Raw genomic sequence first — 23,397 nt, 5'->3', positions numbered from 1 at the left:
AGCCAGAGAAGAAGTAGAAGGAATATGGAGATCGGAGAAGGGTTAAAGGAAGAAGGGTAGTTCTAGGTTTATATTATCTTTGTTTGGACAAAGTGGGAACAAAAACTATTTCCCAAAGAAAAAAAGATTTTCCATGATGTTGGCTCTTGAATCTAAATTCCTCTCTCTCTCTTGAAAATTAATTCTCAAGAATTAAAACTCATTTTAACCAAACTTAAAAAAATAACCTTTTCTACTCTCTTTCCTTTTCCTTATCTCAAATTCATGTGAACCAAACAGGCTTTAAGGGCCACTTTGGTCCACATAAATTTAGGATAAGGAAGAGGAAAGATAGTGCAAAAGCTTATTTTCCTTGATTTGATAGGAATAAATTTAAATTCTTAGAATCTACAATTTTTGCCTTAGCTTGGAAAATCAGTTTTTCATTTACCCCATAAGAAAATTTCTTGGAAAGTATTTTCACTCCCCACTTTATCCTTTGTTGATAATCAAACCTTCACCTTCACCCCATCGTCATTGGCTTTCACCCTCCACCGAGCCACCATCTTTGCCAACCCCACCTTCCACTGTGCATCCAGGTTGCTATCTATCATGCCCTTTACCATCAAATCAAAGATCTCTTATCTCTTCTTCTTTGTCTATCTTTGCCATCTAAGAAGCTTGACTGAGTGAATCCTAACTCTACCACCCCCTTTGCCTATAACATACAAACCAAAATCTAAAGCTCTATCCCCTCTCGGCGATACTTTAAAACTCTCTTCCTTTTATTTTGTTTCCTATGGTGGTGGTTACATGCTCGAATGGTGTGTTTTGTTTTGGATTGCAAAAATAGTGACTTCTTCCATTTCACTATGTTTGGGTGGTCAAATGTTGTTCTAGTTATGATTATGATGTTACTGATTTGCTTTGCAATGGAGATGATGAGATTTTTTTTTTTTTTTAAAAAGGGTGTTCTTGTCTTTTAAATATTTTTGGTTGTTTTTACATGCTCACCTCCATTCAAATTTTCTATCACACCAAAGTTACATTTTAAAATTATTTCTAGTTCCAATTCTATTTTCATTTTTGATTCTATTTCTAATTTTAATTCTTTAAAATGCTTCCAATAAACCAAACGAGACCTAATAGAATGCAATGGCTCGCTAAATTTTTGGAATTATCAAATCCCTTCAATTGACCAACTTTCACTTTAAGATTATTCATGTAGATTAATTATGATACCAATCAAAATAAATATAAAATTAATTTTGATACATTTAAATTTAAATTTAGTCGAATATTAATTTCTGCAATTTATAAATTACATGAGAGATTAATGATGATAACATGACAAATTTAGTTGATTATTCATATATGTGAAATGGTATATTTTTGCTCCTATAATTTTATATGAGATTTTATTTTGATGCTTAAATTTTATAAAATGTTATTTCAATCATTTAATTCCAACATTGTCAATCTCATTGACAAAAAGTGCTGACTCTACACTTTTAAATACTAACCAAGAGCTCTTATACACTGATTATTTAATTTATTATTTTTATATTCTAAAATTAAAGCAGCTTCATAAAATCACAGCTTAAACATTGATAGAATAAAATAAGCCTATGAAAATCATTATGATCTGTTTAAAATTTTTTTGGAAAAGATTTTAAAAAATTCGAAGGTTTCATTGAGATAATTAAACACAGAAGCATGATCAAATTTATCCTTACAAAAAGTCGATCACATTCATGTGATATATCATCATATCTTATAAATATTGAATTTTCTTAAAAAAAAAACCAATAATTTCGTTAGGCTTTTTATTTTTCATTTTTTGAGATGCGTTTTTAATTAGTAGGATCATTTTCACTCGAAAATATAAAAATGATTGAATTAAAGAATCAGTATTTAAGCATGCTTTATTAATATTTAAAAAAATTTAGAATCAATATTTTTCGTCAATAAAATTAAGTGTTAAAATTAGAATAATGGTCAACGTCCAAACAACCCTCACTTTCTTTTAATCTTTTGTGAAAAATAATCGATGATAAATCCTTATATGACACGGTACATCCGTAATCCATGTTATGATGCCAACCGAAGTGACTTTTATGGAGAGACAACCGTCTCGCATCGGTGAATATGGCCTTTGGAGCAGGCAGGGAGATCACAGTGTACTAGTGTAGTTTTGCATATTAAACAAAAAAAAACAAAAAAAAAAAAAAGACTCTGATCACAGTGTACTATAAATTAAGTTATTAACTATTCCTACACACATTAAGATAAGATTATATAAGTATATGTATATATTTATTTACATATAATCAAGTTATATTGGGTTAACTTATAGTTTTTTAGGCATTTCTAACAAGTGTGGGAGAAGAAAATTTTGTAATTACACCCAAAAAATATACTAGAGTATTCCTTAATATAATATACCAAAAAAAAAATATTGCGCATATACATTTCTAAAATATCTAATTATGTCCATTAGGCAAGTTCGGAGGCATCATCTATATTGAGGCAGGCTGCATATAAAAAGGCGATGGTAATAGATAAATAAATAGAGGTGGCGGCTGCATAAAGAGTGGTAGTTGCATAAATCATAGAGGTGGTGGTATAAAGAGCAGTGAAGGCGACGGCATAACAAGTGAAGGGGTGGCTACAATCAATGTTAGAGAAGGTACTAATAGTGGTGGGAAAAGTAAAAGATGTGATAAATGGGAGGGTGAGGGTAGAATTATTTGGTCTATAATAGGTGGAAGCGGGGGACCCATATGGTCTCAGAGTTGATGCAAGTGTCTACTATCACTTGGGCTGGTCCATAATCTAGTACTATGATTGCTATTTAATTTATCTCCATGGCAAACCTCTTTGTTGACATCTATACACATTACAAAGGTAATCAAATGAGAATCTTAATTTTCAGTAAGATCTTTACTTAAGAACTAATAATAGTCCAGTTGTCTTAAGTGCATAAAACTTTTATATTTTTAAAAAGTATATCATAAATAGTTAATTAAATTAGCTAACAATACTAAAACAATTGTCAAATAAATAAAAATAAATATTTTTAAATCAAAAATATATTATCATAAAAAAATATACTAGGGCGTCCCTTAAAGTGAATCGACGAAATAATTTCTTTTACTCAAATCTTCTTTCTAATTAGAAATTCCATTGAATTTATCCCGAATCTTCTTCCACAAAAAGAACTCCCTTGGGAATACACACACACCCGCCCTATAGTAATTTTAATCTAATAATCATAATACTAAAAGAAACATAAGCACAAGCACAAGCACAGCAATTAAACAACTATCATTAAGCTAAATATTAACAATAGTGAATACACACACATGTCAAATAATTACAAGGAAAAATAAATATTAATTGAGTAATTAAGATAAATTTAAAGAGTCAATACATGATTTAAGTAACTATTGCTACTACAAAAATATATTAATGCATGCGCGTGAAATAATTACTAATTATTTCTTTAAGGAAGTAATTGATATAAATAAATTTAAACAATTCATGCATAATATATAGAACAATAAATAAATAATTATTACTAATAACACAGTAATTATAAAAATAATTAAATATAATTTATTACACTAAATGAGTAAATAAATAATTATTACTCAAAACTAAAATAATAGATACAAGTAACTAGTGAATAATTATATGATAAACCCTCCGCCCCTCCCTCCGCGCGCACCTGTCGCGGGGGATCACTATATGTCATTTTCTTCCTCTTTTTGTTTCTTTAATTTTTTCATACAAGTCTCTCTTTTTCTCATACACAAATCATAATAAGCATAATTCATGGTTAGAACTCCTATCATGTGGATAGGGTATTAGTATGTATTTTTATTTTTTATTTTTATGTCCTTCATCTTCACCCGTTTAGCACGGCGAAAAAAATCTTATTATATTTTTCCTTTTTTTATCTACGTCTCTTTTTTAAAGATTTTGTCTCACTCTTTTTCGATAAATTTTTTTTTACCTTCTTTATTGATTGTCTGGTTATTTATTTCAAAACATTGGAGAGGTAGGTAGTTTATAATTTTTTATACATTCACCACTGATGCATTCATTTAGGTAATAAAAGCAATTCTTCAATACAAATTTATTTCCATCTTATATTTATTTATTATTTAATATCTTGTCTCATTTTCTTCGCGAGCTTCCATCTTTCTTTTCTTCTTTTTTCTTTTTGGTTTTTTCTCTCCAAGATTTGACACATATCTCCTTTTCACATGTGTGGCCCTGCTTATAAGAAAAACAAGCAAAACTTTATTACCACAATAGTAACAAAAGAAAAAAGCTAAAGTTTAAAATTACAAATAATAGTAATTTATAAAAAGAATTATAATAAATAAATTTACTAGATTGAAATATGTAACCAATTTTTTTAAAAAATTTAAACATGAAAATTAAATATTTAATATTTTGTAAAATATAAAGGAATATATGAAAATTTTTAAAAATTTCAAGAGGAATCCTACTTGATATATATATATATATATATATTTCTATCTCAGTGGTGTTACACGGCGCCCCTTGGATGGAGTGGAGGGAGTAACTTGAAATTTGGCAATTATTGCAGGACAGTACTGACTCGTCCGTCTCCAATACCATATAGACCATTACTGGATGTGAAAAATATTTGCTTTCTTATTAAGGCAAGAAAACGAAAATAATGTATTCGAGTTAAACGAGACCTTTGGGTATATATAACCATTGCAGGATTTGGTCGTCGTGCGACCACTGGAGAATAAGATTCAATGGAGGAAGTCCAACTGTATGAAAAAATCAGGCTGAGACGCACGTTCCAGAGGGTCATGGACGGCTCCATCTTCCTCCTCCTTCTATTGCTTCTTTCTCATAGGCTTATCTCCTTCTCCACTCACTTCACCTTCCCTTGCTTTCTTGCCTTCCTATGCGAATCATGGTTCACCTTCAACTGGTTTATGATCCTCAGCACCAAATGGTCTCCTGCTCGAATCAACACCTTCCTCCATCCTCTTTCTCTACAGTATGCAGATCTAGATTACCTCACTTACTTCGCTTAACCGATTTCGTTCTTGTTTTCTTATTTGTCTACTTGTTCTTGGGAACAGGGTACCGGAGCTTCCGGCCGTGGACCTGTTGGTGACCACGGCGGATCCAGTGCTGGAACCACCTATCATCACCGTGAACACGGTGCTGTCTCTGTTAGCGCTGGATTACCCTCCTCAGAAGTTAGCTTGTTATGTGTCCGATGATGGGTGTTCCCCTGTTACTTTCTACGCCCTTGTCGAAGCCTTTCGATTTGCTCAGCTGTGGGTGCCTTTCTGTCGGAAGTACAACGTCCAACTCAGAGCTCCTCTTAGGTTCTTCTCTGATGAGCCCACTGGCGGCCAGCACTCCCCAGAATTCACACAAGATTCCCTGCGAATGAAGGTAAGGTTGTGAAGCGATTATTCTTCAACTCGCAAGATGCTTGCATCGGCTTAACTAGAGGCTTAAAATTGCAGCATCATTTTATGATAGAGTTTTTGCTGCAGAGTTCATAACCGTGCTTGATCAGATTAGTTAGAGTCGTTGGTGGTTTACCCCAAAAACATGTGCAATGATTTTCTTAAAATATCACTTATAATTGAATTATTATATCTATTAATGAAAACTTTTTTAATACGTATAATCAATGGGATGATTTTTTTAAAAAAATATAAATTTAAATGATAAAATTGATTGAAGGCGGTATCCAGGTTAAAAATAAGTAATTCAAATACCTCCTATAATATTCATCTTCACTGAAGTCAGTGCGAAACGGGAGCAGACGCAACGGAGAACCTCCAGTCTCGTGACTCTCTCTCCGTAGTGTATGACAGTACAATTATCTACTGTGGATCTATCCCACTGCAACGTACACTCCCATATTTATGGTCAGGTGTTGGGAAAATAATGAGGAATGGTTTGTTGGGTCTTGGCTTGCAGGAAGAGTATGAAAAGTTGAGCCGTAAAATTGAAGATGCGAGCACAAAATCAGAGCAAATTGAGCTTAGGGAAGGGTTTGTAGCTTTCATGAACGCCGAGCGGAGAAATCACCCACCCATAATTATGGTATCTAAACCCTAATAGTTCATCATTATTTCACTTTCTTAATTTTTTTAATTTCCAATTTTTTTCTCTACTCCTTGTTATAATTCAAATTAAAATTCAAGTTTCGGTTTGCATGCTCACGTCTTTCTTTCTTTCCTATCTTAAGTTGTTTTATATTATAAAACATATCCTTGAATAGTAACCCAAGCAGTGTGTTGAACCTCTTTTTCATAAGTAGGTTATATGGGAGAACAAGGAAGGCCAATCAGATGGACTGCCCAACTTAATCTACATATCAAGAGAGAAGAAACCACTTCATCCTCATCATCACAAAGCTGGTGCCATGAATGTTTTGGTATAACACATTTTTTCTGCTTTTAATTCCTTGGCATTTTTGTTATTAGTTCCATCTCATATATAAAATCATACACTTTCCTGATTCTATTTATAAAGTAAAGAGAAAGATTTTTTTTTTAAAAAATCTATTTAAATAAGAGGGGCACGCGTCTCTCCCATGAGCACGCACAACGTAACATTGATATTTATTACTGTCATTTTAACGTGCAGACAAGAGTTTCAGGGCTGATGAGCAACGCTCCGTATATGCTAAACGTAGACTGTGACATGATGGTGAACAATCCAAAGATTGTTCAGCATGCCATGTGTATTCTTCTGGATCCTAGGGCCCACAGAGAAGTTGCATTTGTCCGATGTTTTCAGCAATTTTACGACGGCTTCAAAGATGATCCCTTTGGCAACCAGTTCGTCGCTGCTTTCATGGTGTGTTTAAACTTTAAATTCGTTCAAAAGCCCCGGCCGAAAAACATAAATTCTTTCTTTATTTTGAACCGATGAATCAAATATTAATTCTCAGTCTCGTTTTGTGTTTGTGAAATGCAGTATCTAATGGTTGGAGTAGCAGGGCTTCAAGGACCCTTTTACTGTGGAACCAATTGCTTCCATAGAAGACAAGTTATATACGGCTGCTACCCTCGTGACACCCAACGTCAAAATCAAGGTCTGTATTTCAACTCTAGGATATATCTTCATATGATTTGGACACCAATCCATATATAGTCACGACGCGAGTCTTCCAACTAGGAAGTAAGAAACATAAAAACGCCATCGTTTTGCATATTTTTTCTTTTGCAGAAAGATTGTTGGACAAGGAACTAGAACAAAAATTTGGAAGTTCCAAGGAATTTGTTAAACAAGCAGCTCGAGCCTGGGAAGACAACACATGTTCTAGCAGTAGCAATGTTATTACTCCCTCCACAATTCTAGAGGCTTCAATCCTTGTTTCTAGTTGTGACTATGAATATGGCACTGCATGGGGCAAACAGGTCAGCATAATATTAATAAAAGCATATAATAAACACGCTTAAGTTTAAATTTTCATCCAAGCCTCGCACAATATAATCAAAATGCAACTTAATTAATTATTATTTCATTAATTGGAAGTTTAGGTGGGATGGTTATATGGGTCATTGGCAGAGGATCAACAAACTGGGTTGAACATTCACAGAAGCGGTTGGAGGTCAGAGTGTTGTACTCCAGACCCCATTGCTTTCACAGGCTGCGCCCCCGGAGGTCTTGTATCCTCAATGGTCCAACAAAAGAGATGGGCTTGTGGCCTGCCTACTGTCTTGTTAGGCCCCCAAAGTCCCTATCTGGGCCTCCTCTTTGGTAAGATCGAATTCAGACAGTGCTTGGCCTATTTATGGCTCATCCATTGGGGCTTCCATGGTTTCCCGGAGATATGCTATGCTGCTCTACCTGCATATTGCCTCATAACCAACTCCACTTTCTTACCTGAGGTTAGCTTTCTAACAAGACACTAATTGCCAGACATTTTAGTATTTTTGTATTCAAGAAATATACGTTCTTTAATAATAAATATTGAATTTTCAGGACCATTTTCTGTGGATTTATATGTCAATTTTTGTGATACACAACATATACAATTTGATAGAATACGTGGCAATCGGGTTATCAATTCGAACATGGTGGAACAATCACAGAATGAGAAGAATAACAGCCATGAACGCCTGGTTTGTGGGTTCTCTGAGTGGCATACTGAACATGTTAGGGAATTTTGAAGCGACATTCGAGGTGACACAGAAGGAGCCACCAACTTCTGGTTCAGGTACAGATAAAGGAAGGTTTACGTTTGATGAGAATCTAGTGTTCGTGCCAGGAACCACCGTGTTATTTGTCCAGGTCACGGCTTTGGTGATGAAATTACAAAGGTTGGGGGCGGCAGAAAAGAGTGGAAACGGGAGTGGGGCTGGGGAGGTATTGTGTAGTGTGTATTTGGTGGTGTGTTTCTTGCCCTTCTTAAAGGGGCTATTTGGGAAAGCACCGCATGGGATTCCCCTGTCTACAATTTTCAAGTCAGCTATTCTGGCCATTCTCTTTATCCACTGTTCTAGAAGCAGTATTACTGCTTCGATGGTTTGATGTCCTACTCCATTGAAAGACTCTTTTATTCAACTTCTTTCTTGAATAACAAGTGTGTTGAAATTATCATACTCAATTGTGCCGTGAATATATACTTTTCCCCTCTCTTCTCTATTTATAAGCAATGAGAGAAGATTTCTTTTCTTTTCTTTTTATCTTATTTATAACTTACATCATTACATTTTTATCACACCTTTCTCCTTTAACCTTCTATTAAATATTAATAAGAAAAAATGTTATTAAAATAAGCATAATTAATAAAAGTAAAGTTGAAAATTCATTCAATTTTAGACATAGGGTCCGTTTGTTTAAAATTAAAAAATAAGTAATTTTCAGATAGTTTAAAAATTTTATAAAAAAGATATTTATTTTATAGAGATTTTACAAAAAGTAAGCATTATTTTGTTTCGTTACAATTATAAAAAAGTGATTATTAATTAGTTCTTTTTAAATTTTATAATATTTTTATTTTTTATAAAAATAATTTATTACTATATTATTTTAAAATTTTATAATAGCTTTGCATATTCTGCCTCTTTAAAGCATTCTCTCTCATCTACTGTATTAAATTATTTTTAAAATTACTTAAAATAATTCTTAAAATAATTAAAAATATACTTTTTTATTATTTTTAAAATTTTAAACAACTATAATAAAAACTCACAAAATATATTTTTTTAAAAAAATAAGTGATTTTCTCAAAAAATAATCTAAAACAAATGGGCTTATAGTTAATAAGTTTTAAGATTTTTTTGGATAAAACACAAATGGCATAAATGTAAAGATGAACATAGAAACTAGTAAGGTGCCCTGTAAAGAGGACCAAAATTAATTTTCTCTCTTTGCCTTATAAATAGGACCAAAGAAGTAAAAGAAACTATCATATGTCTCTTTGTATTTATAAGCAAAATTATAAATTTCAAAAAACATTTATCATATTTTTTTAAAGGTTATTAGAGGTAGACTGGACCAGCCAATTCAACTAGTTCAACTAAAAACCGGCCAGTTAGTTGGTCTAGAACTGTTATATAACTAAGAGAGAAAGGAACTGCCTACAAATTGCCTAAACCTACCATGAACTAGCATGAACCAAGAGAATTGATGGTTTAGATGGACTAGACGGTTCACTCTAATTTTTTTTTCATTCTCCCTTAATTTACAAGTACAATGTTGTTTTGGAACCTTATTTTAAATTTTTCTTTTTTTTAAGATAATAGGAGAAGGAAAAAGGCAAAAGCAAAATGCAAAGTAGCAAACTCTTAGTCTCAATCTCAAACTCTCGAAGCCTAAACCCAAATCTCTTGCGGCTGAAGCTCTCTTAAGTCACAAGAATCAAGCACAAACTTTATCTTCTTAGAGCAACTTCTTCATTAATAATAGAGTCTACTTCAATTCATTCTTCCTCATCAACCATCTGACTTGTTCTCTGCATCAATCTTCCTTTTTGTCTTGCAGCTGAATCTCTCTTTGTTACTCATCACAAGGAAGACAATCTCTGTCTTCATTAGTGTCGCTAGTCACAAGTATATCTTCATCAGTCTCATATGCTTCTTTCGATTAACAAGCTAGAGCTCCTTTCCTTTCAACCTTCAATCCTTCATAGTCATACTTAGTATTGTCTTGCTAAATGCATTGTTATGTTGTTGAATGATGACTTCTATTTATTAAATTTTGAATTTTGAATTAACTTAGTTGTTAATGATTTGATTTTTTTTTTGTACTTGTTGTCTTATCTTGTATTGAATGATAGATTTGGATGGTCTTTCTCCTACTCCTGCTCCCAACCCCAGTAATTCTGGTCCTTCCAATCTAAATAATTCTTATGCTTACACTCCAACTGCAAGTTCAACTTTATAAACTATTACTGGTTTTAACCAAAATAGTGTTGCATTTATCCTTCAAGTATCACTTAAACCATCTCTTTAAGGAGAAGAGTGATCATGCATAGGAGCATTTTGCATTCAAAAAAGATAGAATAACTTGTGTCTATACTTGCCTTTATTGTTTGTCATCATGTATAGGAGGTGGGATAAGTAAGATGAAGCAACATCTTGCAATTGTTTTGAGAAATATAACATCTTGCAAGAAGGTTCTACATGATGTTTGTCATAGGATAGTACAATCCTTAGAAGAAGTGTCACTGGCAAATAAGAGGAAGCTTGATGATCCAGACACTCCTGAAAAGTATGTTGATGATCTATAAGCAAATTTTGAAGTAATTGCTTTAAGTCCAGAGTTAAGTAAGTAAACTAAGAACAAGTTAAGTTCTAGCATTATTGTTGTGAAAAGGAAAAAAAAACCATTAGATGACAATTGTTTTGCCTAATTACAACTCTTGGTTCCCAACCAGACCTTAAGAGTATATAGTCATCTAAAGAATCCTATTACAAAGCTAAAATGACCCTTGCTGAGGGGTTATATATGAATTAAATTTCATTTAATGATGTTAATTGTTCATACTTTTAGCCAGCTTTGCATGAATTTTTGCTATTATCTTAAGTTTCAAAGGTCTTTCATTTTAAGAGTTAAGGGTTAGTTTATTGATTGATTGCAAAAAAAAAAAAATTTGAGCCACTTGAAAAGAAAGTGGCTACACACAAATAGATGATGGTTAGACAGACAAAAGGCAATGAATGATTATAAATTTCCTTGTTTATTTTCTTGTTAGTTTGGTTTTTATAAAATCTATTTATACTTCACATATAGTTAAGGATGCCAAGAATTTTTTTTTTGTTTTGTGAAGTTATCGAGTGGGGTTGTCTTGAAAAAATAATGCATGGTGTGATTGATAATGCAACCAATTATGTAACTATTGACAAGTTGATTCATGAAAAATATAATCACATTTGTTGGTCACCATATGTTGCTTATTATTTGAATCTTATTTTGAAGACATTACAAGCATGCCTTATGTATCCAACCTTGCAACAAAGGCATTGAAAATTACTATTTTTGTGTATAATCATATAACTTTTTTCTCATAGCTTAGGAGAAGAAAGCAAAGAATTTAATCAAAAATTTCTTTAGTATAAAGAAGGAACAATAAAGCTTTAGACAAACATAATTCAAGCTTGATGAGATAAGCACTTAAAGTGTGATCTTCATGCAACAACATACTTTTTAAATCCTGCATTCTTGTATGATCAAGGATTTTATGAGAAGGGTAGAGTTATAGAATTACTGCTAGAGTTTTTTTTCAATATACAAGCCCACCTATAAATGTTTTGATATGATTTCTGATATGCATATGTACTGCATATGCCAAGGCTCTTTTGGCTAAGAAAAAGCTCATAAAGTAGTACATGAAATACAACTTCGTCAGTTTCTTGCTTTATTACTTTACTATAATTTGCAATATTAACTATTACTAATTTATTCAAATTTGATGTAGATGTTTGGTGACAATGTTTTGAGTGTAGAGATCTAATATTACAAAAGTTTGCAATTCTCATTTTAGGACAAACTTTTGCTTCTTTAGGATGTCAAAGAAATTAGAGTTTATTTGAAAGAATTTATACAAAAAGAAAAAAAGAAAAAAGAAAAAGGCTAGAATATGAAAGATTAAATGATTTTGTGTTTGTTAATTACAATTCGCATTTGCTAAACAAGTGGTCATTAATTCATTATTCAATATTCAATTGCATTATGCAAATATGCAATTATTCTCTTTAACTTGATTTGATAGTAATTTTATTCTTTTTTATATAAGGTCAAATTTGAAGAAGGTAAGTTATGATTATATTGATTATGAATCAATTGATAAATTAAACTTAAGTATTTGATAGTTGAAAAAGCTCCAACTCTAACTCCAACTCTTGACTTCACCGCTAATAAATTCAAAATGAAGATTTTCTTTGCAGTAGCAATACAATACATATCCATATGGATTTGGTTCTGAACTTAAATTAAGGCAAAATGAAGGTTTCTCTTCTTCTTTTTACATTAAAGTGTTGTTTGATTTATAATTTATTCATACATTATTTATATATCATTGCTAAATTTTTTTTCCCAAATATATGTTTAGGTGCTATTGAAGATATGTCTCCTATTATGGAATCATTATATGGTATAAGAGATGAATAAGATGTTTCTAATCTTCAACATGATTTTGAAGAATTTAATTTAAAAGACCTATATGACAACTGAAAATTGTTGTTTTTAAGTTGAAGTGGACTACTAAATTGTATTTTAATATTATGTTATGCATGCATGACTTTAAATGGGGATGTCTTCATTGTTGTTTGTACTTTGCATTAGACTATTAGTTTGAAATTATAAGTCAATATGGTTGTATTTGTATAACTTTAGAGCTTGAAGTACGTGGGAATTATTACTTTATTAGCAACAAGTTTCCTTAAGTTTATTAATTTAACTATAATTTTTAGTATGTAATATTTAAAATACATTAATTTACTTACAAACGGTCTCACCTTTAAACCGTGAACCAGTACTTTTACCAGTGCTTATAATTTGTCTCCCTTGTGGTTTCTAAAATGCCCCCACAAGCTGCATGGTAGTTATGTTAGGCTAAACCATCAACATCAACACGAATACAATTGGTTTAGGTGCTATCTAAGATTGTTTTAGAGGATGGGTAGAATGGAAAATATGATGCTTGAGCTCATTGTTAACAACCAACTCCGTGAAAAGAAATTTGCACTAGTAGATGATATCAGCCGTATTGAAAGTAGATTCTTCAAACACAAATTTATAGTATGACGTCCAAAGACTCCAACAAACAATTGTGAACACTCTTGTCTACGTCCACGCTTTGAAATTATCCTTAGCTAAGGTGGTGAGTCATTGTAGCCATACCTATAAATTGCTAGCAAAAAAACTATAAAAGGCATTAGTATTCAAAATATTATTACACACCTCTTTAGCTCTCTCACAATCTCTCAAGATATGCAAAATGGATTCCTCACTGTTACACTCAAAAGGGCAATGGCTAGTGTTTGACAATTCTCTCTTAGCTCTGAGTAAGTTTATTGTCAATCTTTTATGGGAAACTTACCACATAAAGAATTTGAATTTTTCTAAGGACTTGCCACTTCTATAGCCTACATCATATCGAGAACTCCCTCCCATCTCCATGTCTGAAGAGGGAATTATAAGCACTCTTGATTATAAACTAGCCATTCACTAAGTGACACCAGCACATGGCATCTTCTTCATTAGAGGCAAGTGATTAAGTCTTTAAAAGGAGGAAAATCACTCAGTATGGTAGGGTCTTCCTCTATCCCTATACAATCTGTTGATCACTAGATAAAACATGATCTCAGACACTATTTTAAAGGTTGATTAAACTAGTTTGTGTAGCATACTTGATGAGTGGCTTATCCAAAAGACTCCAACGATCCCACCAAGACTTTGATGATCGACTGCTGTAAACCTTTTTCTCAAGTCTATCCTCAAAAGTATCCTATACTTCAGAAATAGACCACCACGTAGGAAAAGCATTTCTAAATTTTCTAACCATCGGGATAGGAGATTCCCTACACTTATACTTTGCTTTTAAGCATTGTACCTATAGGGTTTCAAGCTTTGTTGTCATACCCCAATAGAGTTTCATTATGAAAGCCACATTCTATTGTCTTAAATTTTTAATGCCAAGATGACCCTCTTTTTTAGACTTTGTGACTTGTTCCCAAGCTACATGGTGCATATTCTTGATTTTGTCATCTTGACTCAATAAAAAACTTCCACTAAGCTTTTTGAGAGCACAAATAATACCCTTAGAGAGCAAAGTTGATTGCATGTGATAGCTAGGAAGTGCTGAAAGGACCACCTTAAGAAGAATAGTTCGACCAACTGCATTCAAGAACTTGCTTTTCCAAGGTGAGAGGCACTGTCTTGTCTTCTAGGAAATCGAGCTAAAGGTCAAGTTTGTGACATGTGAATGTATAAAAAGGATTCCTAGATATTTTTCCAAATCAGTTGTAACTCCAATACCCAAAACCTAACTAAACTCTAGCCTTCGATTAATGTAAATGTTTCTCAAGCAAAACATTTTAGATTTATCCTTGTTAATTTTATGGCCCAATGCAACACAAAACTTCATGACTTTCTTAACAACCCGAAATGAAGACTCGTTTTGTTTTGATGAACATGGCTATTTGGAAAAGGAGAATTCCCATGATCCATGGCTTTAAGTTTGCAACTATTTAGCCTTGCTCTTTTCCACTAATGCCGCCGTCGCCAATCTCATATTTTTTTAATAACCTTGAAATAGTTATTGATGTTTTATACCATGATTAAAGGGAATATGGATAGATGTGTGAAATCCCAAAAATGCAAATAGTTTATAACTTGAATTTAAATATTCTAAAAGTTGAGATTTGTAAATTTTTATGAAATTTTTCAATTTTTTTATTTTATTATTTTTATAAAATACAGAAGACATTTTATAAAACAAGGGGCAACAAGTTGAAATGAAAGAATTTATAGATAAATTTGAAAATTAAATTTTCTCTTCACAATCTCTTCATATTTGAAAAAAAATATGAAAGATAGAAATAGGTGATACCTACACATTATTTTCTTTCCAACTTCCTCCCTCCTTATTTTTCTTTCATTAGTACAAAAAAAATTATTTAAAACGTTTAAAATTGATTATCAAAACTAATTTTGTAACCGGTGTAGGTAAAACAGGTGTAGAAAACTCATCAATTTTTAAATTGGTTATACAACCGATGTAAAAGTTAATTATTCTACACCAGTTGAGTAACCAGTTTAGATAAGAGTTTAGGAATAGAATAAAAGTTTTTTTCTTTTAAAAAACCAATTTCTACATTGATTATGACATCATAACTGATATAAATATACACATATATACTAACCGGTTTAAAAAATGATATTTAAAAAAAACAGGGCCATTTTTTTGGATATGAGATGATTTACCCCTATTTACACAACAATATATTTAAATTATCTATCATCTAAAAAATACCTATACATTTAAACAACATAGCAAGAACATAAATTTAACCATGAAAATATTAAGATATATAACTATAAAGATTATCAAGCATACAAGGGGGAAAACTTGAATGTCTCCATCTAATGTTAAAATAAATGAATGAATGAATGAAAATAGGGGGAAAAAATTAAAGAGTAATCATGTGCAACCTGCCAGTAATTTCTTGTCCCGCCCTGACATAATTTGGCTGGGAGAGAACACAGTGCAATTGGCACTGGTAGGTTGTTCGTGACCCTGGAGCAGTCGTGAGCCACCTTTGCCCAGTAATAAGGATTTGGAAAAAATGTTGGCAAATCAATAGACATGAATATAGATGAATAAACATGGATGATAAAAATGTCTATAATGCAATCTTCACCTTCCATTGAACAGCACATCAAACCAGCAAGCCAACCCATGCACTCGTGCAACGACAGCGGCCATGAATCTTAGAGGTATATCTATTTCATAAAGCTCTTCCTACAGAAAATCAGCTTGAAAGTTGTGATCCTCTGCTTTTCAAAGGTAACTTCATTTCAAGTATCATTACAATTAAAAACAATAAAATTTTGACCGTGAAAATACTTCATAAACCTGAAGCGGAGCTATTATCTTTATTTTTGTGAAGTCTGTCACATGGAACATAGGAGGAGCTATTAACAATCTTGGATCAAAAGCATCCACCACAGGCTGTATGGAAAAAATGGAGAAAACACAACAATTTTTGGCAACAATGTCAAATTCTACTGCAATCAAAATAATAAAATATATAATCAGAATGGGATAAAAGCACCCACAAGTTGCATCTAGATGCCGGAGGAAATTGACAGTTACTAATCTTCAAATGTCATATAAGACACACATTCTCTGAAGCTCATCAATCTTTCAATACTCCAAACAAGGCACCAATAACAAACAGACAACATTTCACAATATATCCTTGGGCATTTTTGGGGAAAAAAAAGAGCAAAAGATATCCAAAATGCTAAGATACTCAATAGGCATTGCAATGAGAAACTTTGCCTGGAGAAATAGAGGAAACATGTGTCACCCATGCTTGTAAGTTCTAAACCCATTATGAACCCTTCAAGTGATGACATTTAAGTTGAACATGCAACAAAATTAGAAGAATTCAAAAATACAATAGGAGGCAAAAGTACCATATCTTAGTAGAGTACAACAACTGTCATAAATTCACTTTCTTCTTCCCACAGGCCCTTTTCCCTCTCATCAATGACAACACATGTAAAGGACTTTAGATCCAAGAGCGTCAACAGGAATGGGTTTACAAATTGATTTCCAGATGAGCATCTCCATAAAACTTATTAAACCAAACAATTAATTCAAAGGAAAACTAAATTTAGCATCAGCATGTGCTGATTTGTCTGCCTTGATAAATCACCACACCATAAAAAGTTTATAAACAGGAAAGACTCTGCCTAAACTCAATATATAGTCTGCACATGCGTACTTCAAAAATGAAAATCTCCATCTATCTTATGAAATAACTTGCCAATTAGAGATTACTGACAAACACGAAAGCACACAGAAAGCACACAACAGGAACAGATCTATAAGAAAACAAAGAAAGCCCTATATCGCAGCTAGCTGGAAGAAGGAAGGATTATAAAAATAGAATTTGCATTAGAAAGGGATAAACAGCTCTTAATAGACCAACTGAAAAGTGCACAACGCATATAATCCTCTTTTGATATTAATCATAAAAAAGAACATTGCACAGCCAAAAAATCCAAGTTAAAACAAATGGTCTTCACTCTCGAAAATGGTGTAGCGTAATATTGTGCATCTAAAATCACAGGAACAAATTTGTGGGTTGGGTGGCTTCTAGCTTGTCAAGTCACTGTGGAAGTACGAAGCTACTGCTGGTGCCACACAAGCTTCGCTATTGTGTCTATTCCGAAGACAAATACGTACAGAAGAACCAGACGGAAACAAAATCAAATATGAATTGATTTTGAACCAGAGGCAACCAGCGAACAAATTACAAGGAGAACGAAGGATCAGAGGAAAACAGAAAAATGCACCTGGGTTCTTGAGAAGACGATGCCGGCAACAGGGTTCACGCCTGTGGAAGAATGAAGCTCAGAGAGGACGAGGAAGAAGCACGAAAGCGGTAAGGCAGGTTTCATCAGAGTCTGTTCTATGTAAAGCATGCCCCCCTCGTCGCCAACCTCTTCTTGTCATTCAATTCCTATATAGCACCACACAAATCATCGTCGGTCGATTTCGCAGAACAAGAGAAGAGATCAGACCAGTATGTACCTTGTTGGCCTCTGCTTCTCTCGAGGTTATTTTTCAAATTCAACTCTGAAAGGTTTGCGGAAGAACCCACAGCGAGAGGTATGAGCTAAAGAGTGAAGACCCATGGTGATGACAGAGGACGACATTGAGGAACTGCACAACGAAGACCTTTTTTGATTTGGTTAATTTACTTGTCTTAGCATGCTAATGTGATGAGCCTCAGAGGAACTTTCGAGAGTGGCATACATAGGAGGATCATTTTTACGTCTCTTTCCATTTAATTAAATTATCATCAGCGGAACTCGGTTTTCATGAGTCGATCGGTAGGTTATATGGAATATCAAGAGAGAAGAGACCACGACATCCTCATCATCACAAAGCTGGTGCCAAAAATGTTTGGTTTAACACTTTTTTGGGTCTTTTAATACCTCGGCATTTTTGTTTTGTCATGTAAAATCATAAACACCCCCATTCCCATTTCTCCTGATATAAGACTAAGTGTAATATGATGTGTATTGTTATAATGTGCAGATGAGAGTGTCTGGGTTGATGAGCGATGCTCCGTACATGCTGAACGTAGAATTTGACATAATGGTGAACAGTCCAAAGATTGTTCAACATGCCATGTGCATATTCCTGGATCACAAGAGCCACAAAGAAGTCGCATTTGTTCAATGTTTTCAGCAATTTACTGGTGGCTTGAAAGATGTTCCTTTCTGAAACCAGCAACTACAGCAGTCTTTTCAAAAAAGAAAAACCCGAAGTTTGTGTCTTTTTAGAGTCATCCATTGTTTCCTATTGAAATGAGCACGTGTAAGAACTAAAGAGTTTTATAAAAAGCTCATTGTTTCTTGTTTTGTGAGGTGCAGTACATGCTAGTTGGTATGCAGGGCTCCAAGGACCGTTTTTCTGCGGAAGCAGTTGCTTCCATAGAAGAAAAGTTATAGGGAGGATGATGTATAAGTTTTAAAAGAATTAATTAATTTAAATTAAATTTTAGAGTATCAAACGTTTTAGTTTTCAATTTTGTAATTTTGTCGGATTGAATTCTAAAATAAATTTTAGCATGAGTGAATTTTTTTGATAAAATTTAAAATATAAATTATAAATTTATCACAATAAAATTATAAAATTAAGAGTCAAATCTGTAAATTTTTCAAATCTAACGTTTCAAAATTGATTGAAACTTAATTTGAATTAATTAATCTTCTTAAAACCTATATGTTATTCTTTCAAAGTTATTTATGGGTAATGAAGTTGTAAAATTAAAAATTAAATTTATAAATTTTTAAAATTTAACACTTTGAAATTGATTGAAACTTAATTTGAATTACTGATCCCCTAAGACTTATATGCCATTCTTTCAAAGTTATTTATGGGCATCACCCTGATGACACTGGGCATGAAAGTGAAGGTCGTGATTTGAACTCTAATGCATATCATTTACATGTTCATTATATATATATATATATATATATATATCACACATTGTAATTATTTAATCCGTATGAGCGTCAAACCAAGAAACTTTAAAATGCTCTCATTTTCCATCTTTTTAAAAAAATTGTCCGACAAGGAACTGGAAAAATTTGGGACTTCAAATGAATTTGTCAAACTAGCTGCTCAGGCCTGGCAAGACAGCACATATTTTTGTAGCAGTGATGTGATTTTTTCTTCCACACTGCGATCCAGGTTTCTAGCTGTGGATATGATGAATCTGGCACTGCTTGGGACAAACAGGTCAGCATCAAATTATGCAATTAAGTCATTCAAGAAATCTTTCAGCATACATGAAGAAAAAATTTGAAATTTTCATCTAAAATTGGCACAACATTGCCATCTCAGAGTAATCATACCCTATACCTTGAATTTGTTGGTGTTGGTTTTTTTTTTTTTTTTTGGTTGGAAGTTTAGGTTGGATGGATCACTAGCAGAGGATCAACAACTTGGATTGAGCATCCATAGAAAAGGTTGGAGATCAGAGTTTGCACGCCTAACAGTTTCACGTCTACAATGGTCCAACAAAAGAGATGGACTTCCGGCCAACTTATGGTCCTGTTGGGGCCCAAAGTCCCTATTTGTACTTCCTATTTGGTAAGCTCTAGCTCAGACAATGCTTAGCCTATTTATGGCTCATCCATCGGGGCTTGCACACGCCTTTCCAGAAATATTCTATGCTGCTCTACCTACGTATTGCCTCACAACCAAGTCCACCTTCTTACCCAAGGTCAGCTTTCCAACACAACACAGACTAACAAACATTTTACTATTTTAAGTTTAATATATACACTATTATGTACATTTATATGAAGTCGTGCATGTGAATATTAAACTTTCAGGAACCCTGGCTATGGATTCGTGTTTCAATTTTTGTAACATGCAATATCTACAGTCTAATAGAATATTTGGCAATCAGGTTATCAATTCGAGCATGGTGGAGCAATCACAGAATGAGAAGAATAATGGCCATGAATGCCTGGTTTGTGGGTTCTTTGAGTGCCATCATGAAGATGTTGGGGGATTCTAGCACAATGTTTGATGTAACACAGAAGGAGCCACCAACTTCTTGTTCTGATGTATATGCAGGAAAGTCCTAGAAAGTTCACCTTCCACGAGTATCCAATATTTACGCCAGCGACCACTATTTTACTGGTTCAACCCATTGCTATGGTGATGAAATTCCCAAGGTTGGAGAGACCAGAGAAGAGTGGGAATGAAAGTGGGGTTGGAGACGTGTTATGCAGTGTGTATTTGGTGGTGCCCTTCCTGCCCTTCCTGAGAGGGCTATTTGTGAAACCACAATATGGGATTCATGTGTTTATCATTTTCAAATAAACTATTTCAACTTTTATCTTCATCCACTATTCTACAAGTAGAGTTAATTATACGGGTCAACTCGCAACTCATGAGCTAGCCCGCAGTAGGTTACAAGCTTAGCGAATTGAGTTGACATAACTCGCATCTTATGCGGGTTATAATTTTACCAACTCACTAACTCACCAATAAAAAAAATATTTTTATATGCATTTTTTTAAAATTCTGAAAATTACAAATTCACCTTCTTTCATTTTTTTGTGGTGAAAAAAATCATATTTTCTCCCTAAAAATTAATATCCAAATAATAATAAAAATCCTTCTAAATCATTAAAAAAATGCAAATTAAAAATATATTAATACAATCCAAAATAAATACATACATACATACATACATCCATACATATATGTGTGTGTATGTATCAATCACAAACAAACATAATAAAATGTTTAATTACAATTCAAAGCTTGAAGATTTCTTCTAATCAATCATAATGTTAGAAGTTTTATTAAAAGCTACAATAACATTAATTTGAGTAAATTTTTCCAACATTTCATCTGCCACAAAATAAAAAATTAAACATAATTAAACATAAAAATATAATCAACATGTAGAAGTTTGGAAAGTAAATGAGAAAATATAGCTATTACGGTACAAAGATTTTAATGTTTTTCCTTTTATTTTTATTGACATAACTAAATTGCTTTCTCTTATATAAAATAAAAAGTGCAGCTTGGTATATTAATTTTGTTTATATTATATGTTGATATTGATTTCAGTAATGAAAATTTATTCTTCATTTCTTTGTTGTCTAAATGAAGGCTTCTTACCCTTCAGTGAAGGTTAATTAATTTAGTTGCTAAGGATATGTCATAATACCTCAAGTCCAATTTTGGTCTTGAACGGTCTAGCTTAACAAAATTTATTTTATTTTATTTTTTATTTTAAAACTATTAAAATAAAAATTATAAAAAAATAATAAATTTATTTTATTATCAATTAGGATAATATATATTTAATCTTATGGCCCAATTCAATATTAAAAGTTTTTAGAATTTTTATGAATCAACTATTTAGAATTGCTGTACATGGTACAATTTTAAAATTTTGGCAAACTTGAGAATTGAAAGTGATTTTGCAATTTTTGTCCTTGTTTAAAAAAAAAATAAGTGGCCTTGGGTTCCAAATTAACTTGCATATAAATGAATTTATTTTTTTTAACTCAACCTGTATTTTTTCATGGGTTAATATCGGGATCAACCCATATTACTAATGCAGGTCAAATGAATATGATAGATAAACTGTTATATATATATATATATATATATATATATACAAGACTTATTTAAGAGTATGATCTTTTTCACACTCTCATTATCTTTGGGGAGAACGACATAGAGGTCTTAAAAAAAATTAATTAATTTAAGTTAGGTTTAAGTGCCAAACTTTAAAAATTTACAATATAATCTCTCAATTTTACAACTCTATTGTGGTGAATTTACAATTTGTATTTTAAATTTTAACAGGAAAAATAATTTTTTTAACTATATTAAAATTTAAAAAATAAGTTACAAATTCATCACAATATAGTTATAAAATTGAGAGATTGAGTTATAAATTTTTGGAGTTTGACAATTGTAACCTATCTTAAATTAATTAATTTTTTTAAGCTTCTTTATCATTCTCCCTTATCTTTAACCATTTATTACTTTCATTTTATACCTGAAGGAATGGTTTACATATACCCTAGCTATTTTTCTCTCTCATTGGTTGTCATGGATAGTAGAGCTTTACATTTTTTTCCCTTCTCACATTAGTTTCATTTATAATATTTAATTTTTCCCTTTTAAATTTTATATTGTTTTCCATTCATGATTTACACAATTTTTTTGTAATTAATTGTGTGATAAATCTCAAGGAATTATTATAGAATAAAATTGATGAATAACTACCAATCAACTAATTAAATATAATTAATGTAGTTACCAATTCATTATTTGGTGTTTGTGTGTGTATATATATTGGTAAAAAAGTTCCGTACACTCTACCACTCAGCAAATTGACCTTCGTGTTATAAAAAAAAATTATTTACCATAATATTATCCTTTCAATAATATTTACCTAGACACTACAAATTTAAAATTTGGTCTGATTAACACTGAGTTTCAAAATTTGTTAGTAAAAAATGTGCATAGCTATATAATTTAAATATAAATAAATATCAGTCCCATCATCTCTTTCTCCAATCAGTTTTTTGGGTCAGATATATTTAATTTAAAAAAATTAAATATATATCTCATCCTCTCTTTTTTTAGCCAAATTCTAATTAATTATTTGAGTAAAATTTAAGTCAAACAATCTTTATTCCAACATCATTAATTCCATTAAAGGCTAAATAATCAATTGAAATTCCTAAAAATTCAAACTATATCAAACCCTAAGTTTTTTATTATCAAGAAATCAAAAATTAAAGAGAGTATGTGATTAAGAAAAATATTTAAAACACTTATATAGTCTGAAAAAGCTTAAGATCATACTCAAAATATTTTATTATGGCACCCCATCTTTAAAATTTTGCTCACTCTTTATCTCAGTTTCTCACTGTGCACCGCGTCATAGAAAGATAGAAAGAAAGAAAGAGGCAATGATGCATGCAGAAGAAGAAATGGGATCGGAGATAATAAGATAAGTCAGTGGGCTACACATTTCGGTAACCATTTTCTCTTTCCTCCTTTTTTTTAAATCTTCTTCATTATTTTCTTTTCAATAATTAATAATCTATAAAACCGCCCCCACACACATATTATGTAATCTTTATAGTGCT

General features: G+C 32.1%; 2 protein-coding genes across 4 annotated transcripts; one reads left to right on the top strand and one right to left on the bottom strand.

Annotated features, from left to right (window-relative positions):
* Positions 1 to 4,585: 4,585 nt before the first annotated feature.
* LOC129313590 (cellulose synthase-like protein H1) lies at positions 4,586 to 8,609 on the top strand. 3 transcript variants are annotated; one of them, XM_054956833.1, is made up of 9 exons: positions 4,586 to 5,029; positions 5,115 to 5,436; positions 5,974 to 6,099; positions 6,317 to 6,433; positions 6,646 to 6,858; positions 6,979 to 7,096; positions 7,231 to 7,421; positions 7,545 to 7,895; positions 8,051 to 8,249. In XM_054956833.1, the coding sequence occupies exons 1-9, from the start codon at positions 4,779 to 4,781 to the stop codon at positions 8,102 to 8,104; spliced, it is 1,743 nt and encodes a 580-aa protein (XP_054812808.1). In that variant the 5' UTR covers positions 4,586 to 4,778; the 3' UTR covers positions 8,105 to 8,249. The 3 variants fall into 3 exon arrangements, with proteins under 3 accessions (XP_054812808.1, XP_054812806.1, XP_054812809.1); XM_054956834.1 differs by having other exon boundaries at positions 4,593 to 5,029; positions 7,990 to 8,609; XM_054956831.1 differs by lacking the exon at positions 5,974 to 6,099 and having other exon boundaries at positions 4,592 to 5,029; positions 7,990 to 8,609.
* A 6,974-nt stretch (positions 8,610 to 15,583) lies between these two features.
* On the bottom strand, positions 15,584 to 17,915 carry LOC129312577 (probable histone-arginine methyltransferase CARM1). Its single transcript, XM_054955237.1, has 5 exons — positions 17,780 to 17,915; positions 17,542 to 17,708; positions 16,091 to 16,186; positions 15,876 to 15,976; positions 15,584 to 15,771 (listed from the first exon to the last, which is right to left on the bottom strand). The coding sequence occupies exons 2-5, from the start codon at positions 17,668 to 17,670 to the stop codon at positions 15,645 to 15,647; spliced, it is 453 nt and encodes a 150-aa protein (XP_054811212.1). The 5' UTR covers positions 17,671 to 17,708; positions 17,780 to 17,915; the 3' UTR covers positions 15,584 to 15,644.
* Positions 17,916 to 23,397: the final 5,482 nt, after the last annotated feature.

This window comes from Prosopis cineraria, unplaced genomic scaffold (genome assembly GCF_029017545.1).
Source record: "Prosopis cineraria cultivar Desert tree isolate PC_DT_omini unplaced genomic scaffold, ASM2901754v1 PC6, whole genome shotgun sequence".
NCBI classification, from domain to species: Eukaryota; Viridiplantae; Streptophyta; class Magnoliopsida; order Fabales; family Fabaceae; genus Prosopis; species Prosopis cineraria.
The sequence above is the reverse complement of the archived record's forward strand: the minus strand, read 5'-3'. Positions and strand labels throughout refer to the sequence as shown.

Excerpts from the sequence above, each read along its gene's own strand:
- LOC129313590 (XM_054956834.1), top strand. The coding sequence starts at position 4,779 with ATGGAGGAAGTCCAACTGTATGAAAAAATCAGGCTGAGACGCACGTTC. Across the intron at positions 6,100-6,316 it reads ATCACCCACCCATAATTATG|GTTATATGGGAGAACAAGGA; the intron begins GTATCTAAACCC and ends TTTCATAAGTAG. Across the intron at positions 6,859-6,978 it reads AGTTCGTCGCTGCTTTCATG|TATCTAATGGTTGGAGTAGC; the intron begins GTGTGTTTAAAC and ends TGTGAAATGCAG.
- LOC129312577 (XM_054955237.1), bottom strand. The coding sequence starts at position 17,670 with ATGCTTTACATAGAACAGACTCTGATGAAACCTGCCTTACCGCTTTCG. Across the intron at positions 16,187-17,541 it reads TCGTCTTCTCAAGAACCCAG|CCTGTGGTGGATGCTTTTGA; the intron begins GTGCATTTTTCT and ends TTTTCCATACAG. Across the intron at positions 15,772-15,875 it reads GATGTGCTGTTCAATGGAAG|GTGGCTCACGACTGCTCCAG; the intron begins GTGAAGATTGCA and ends TACTGGGCAAAG.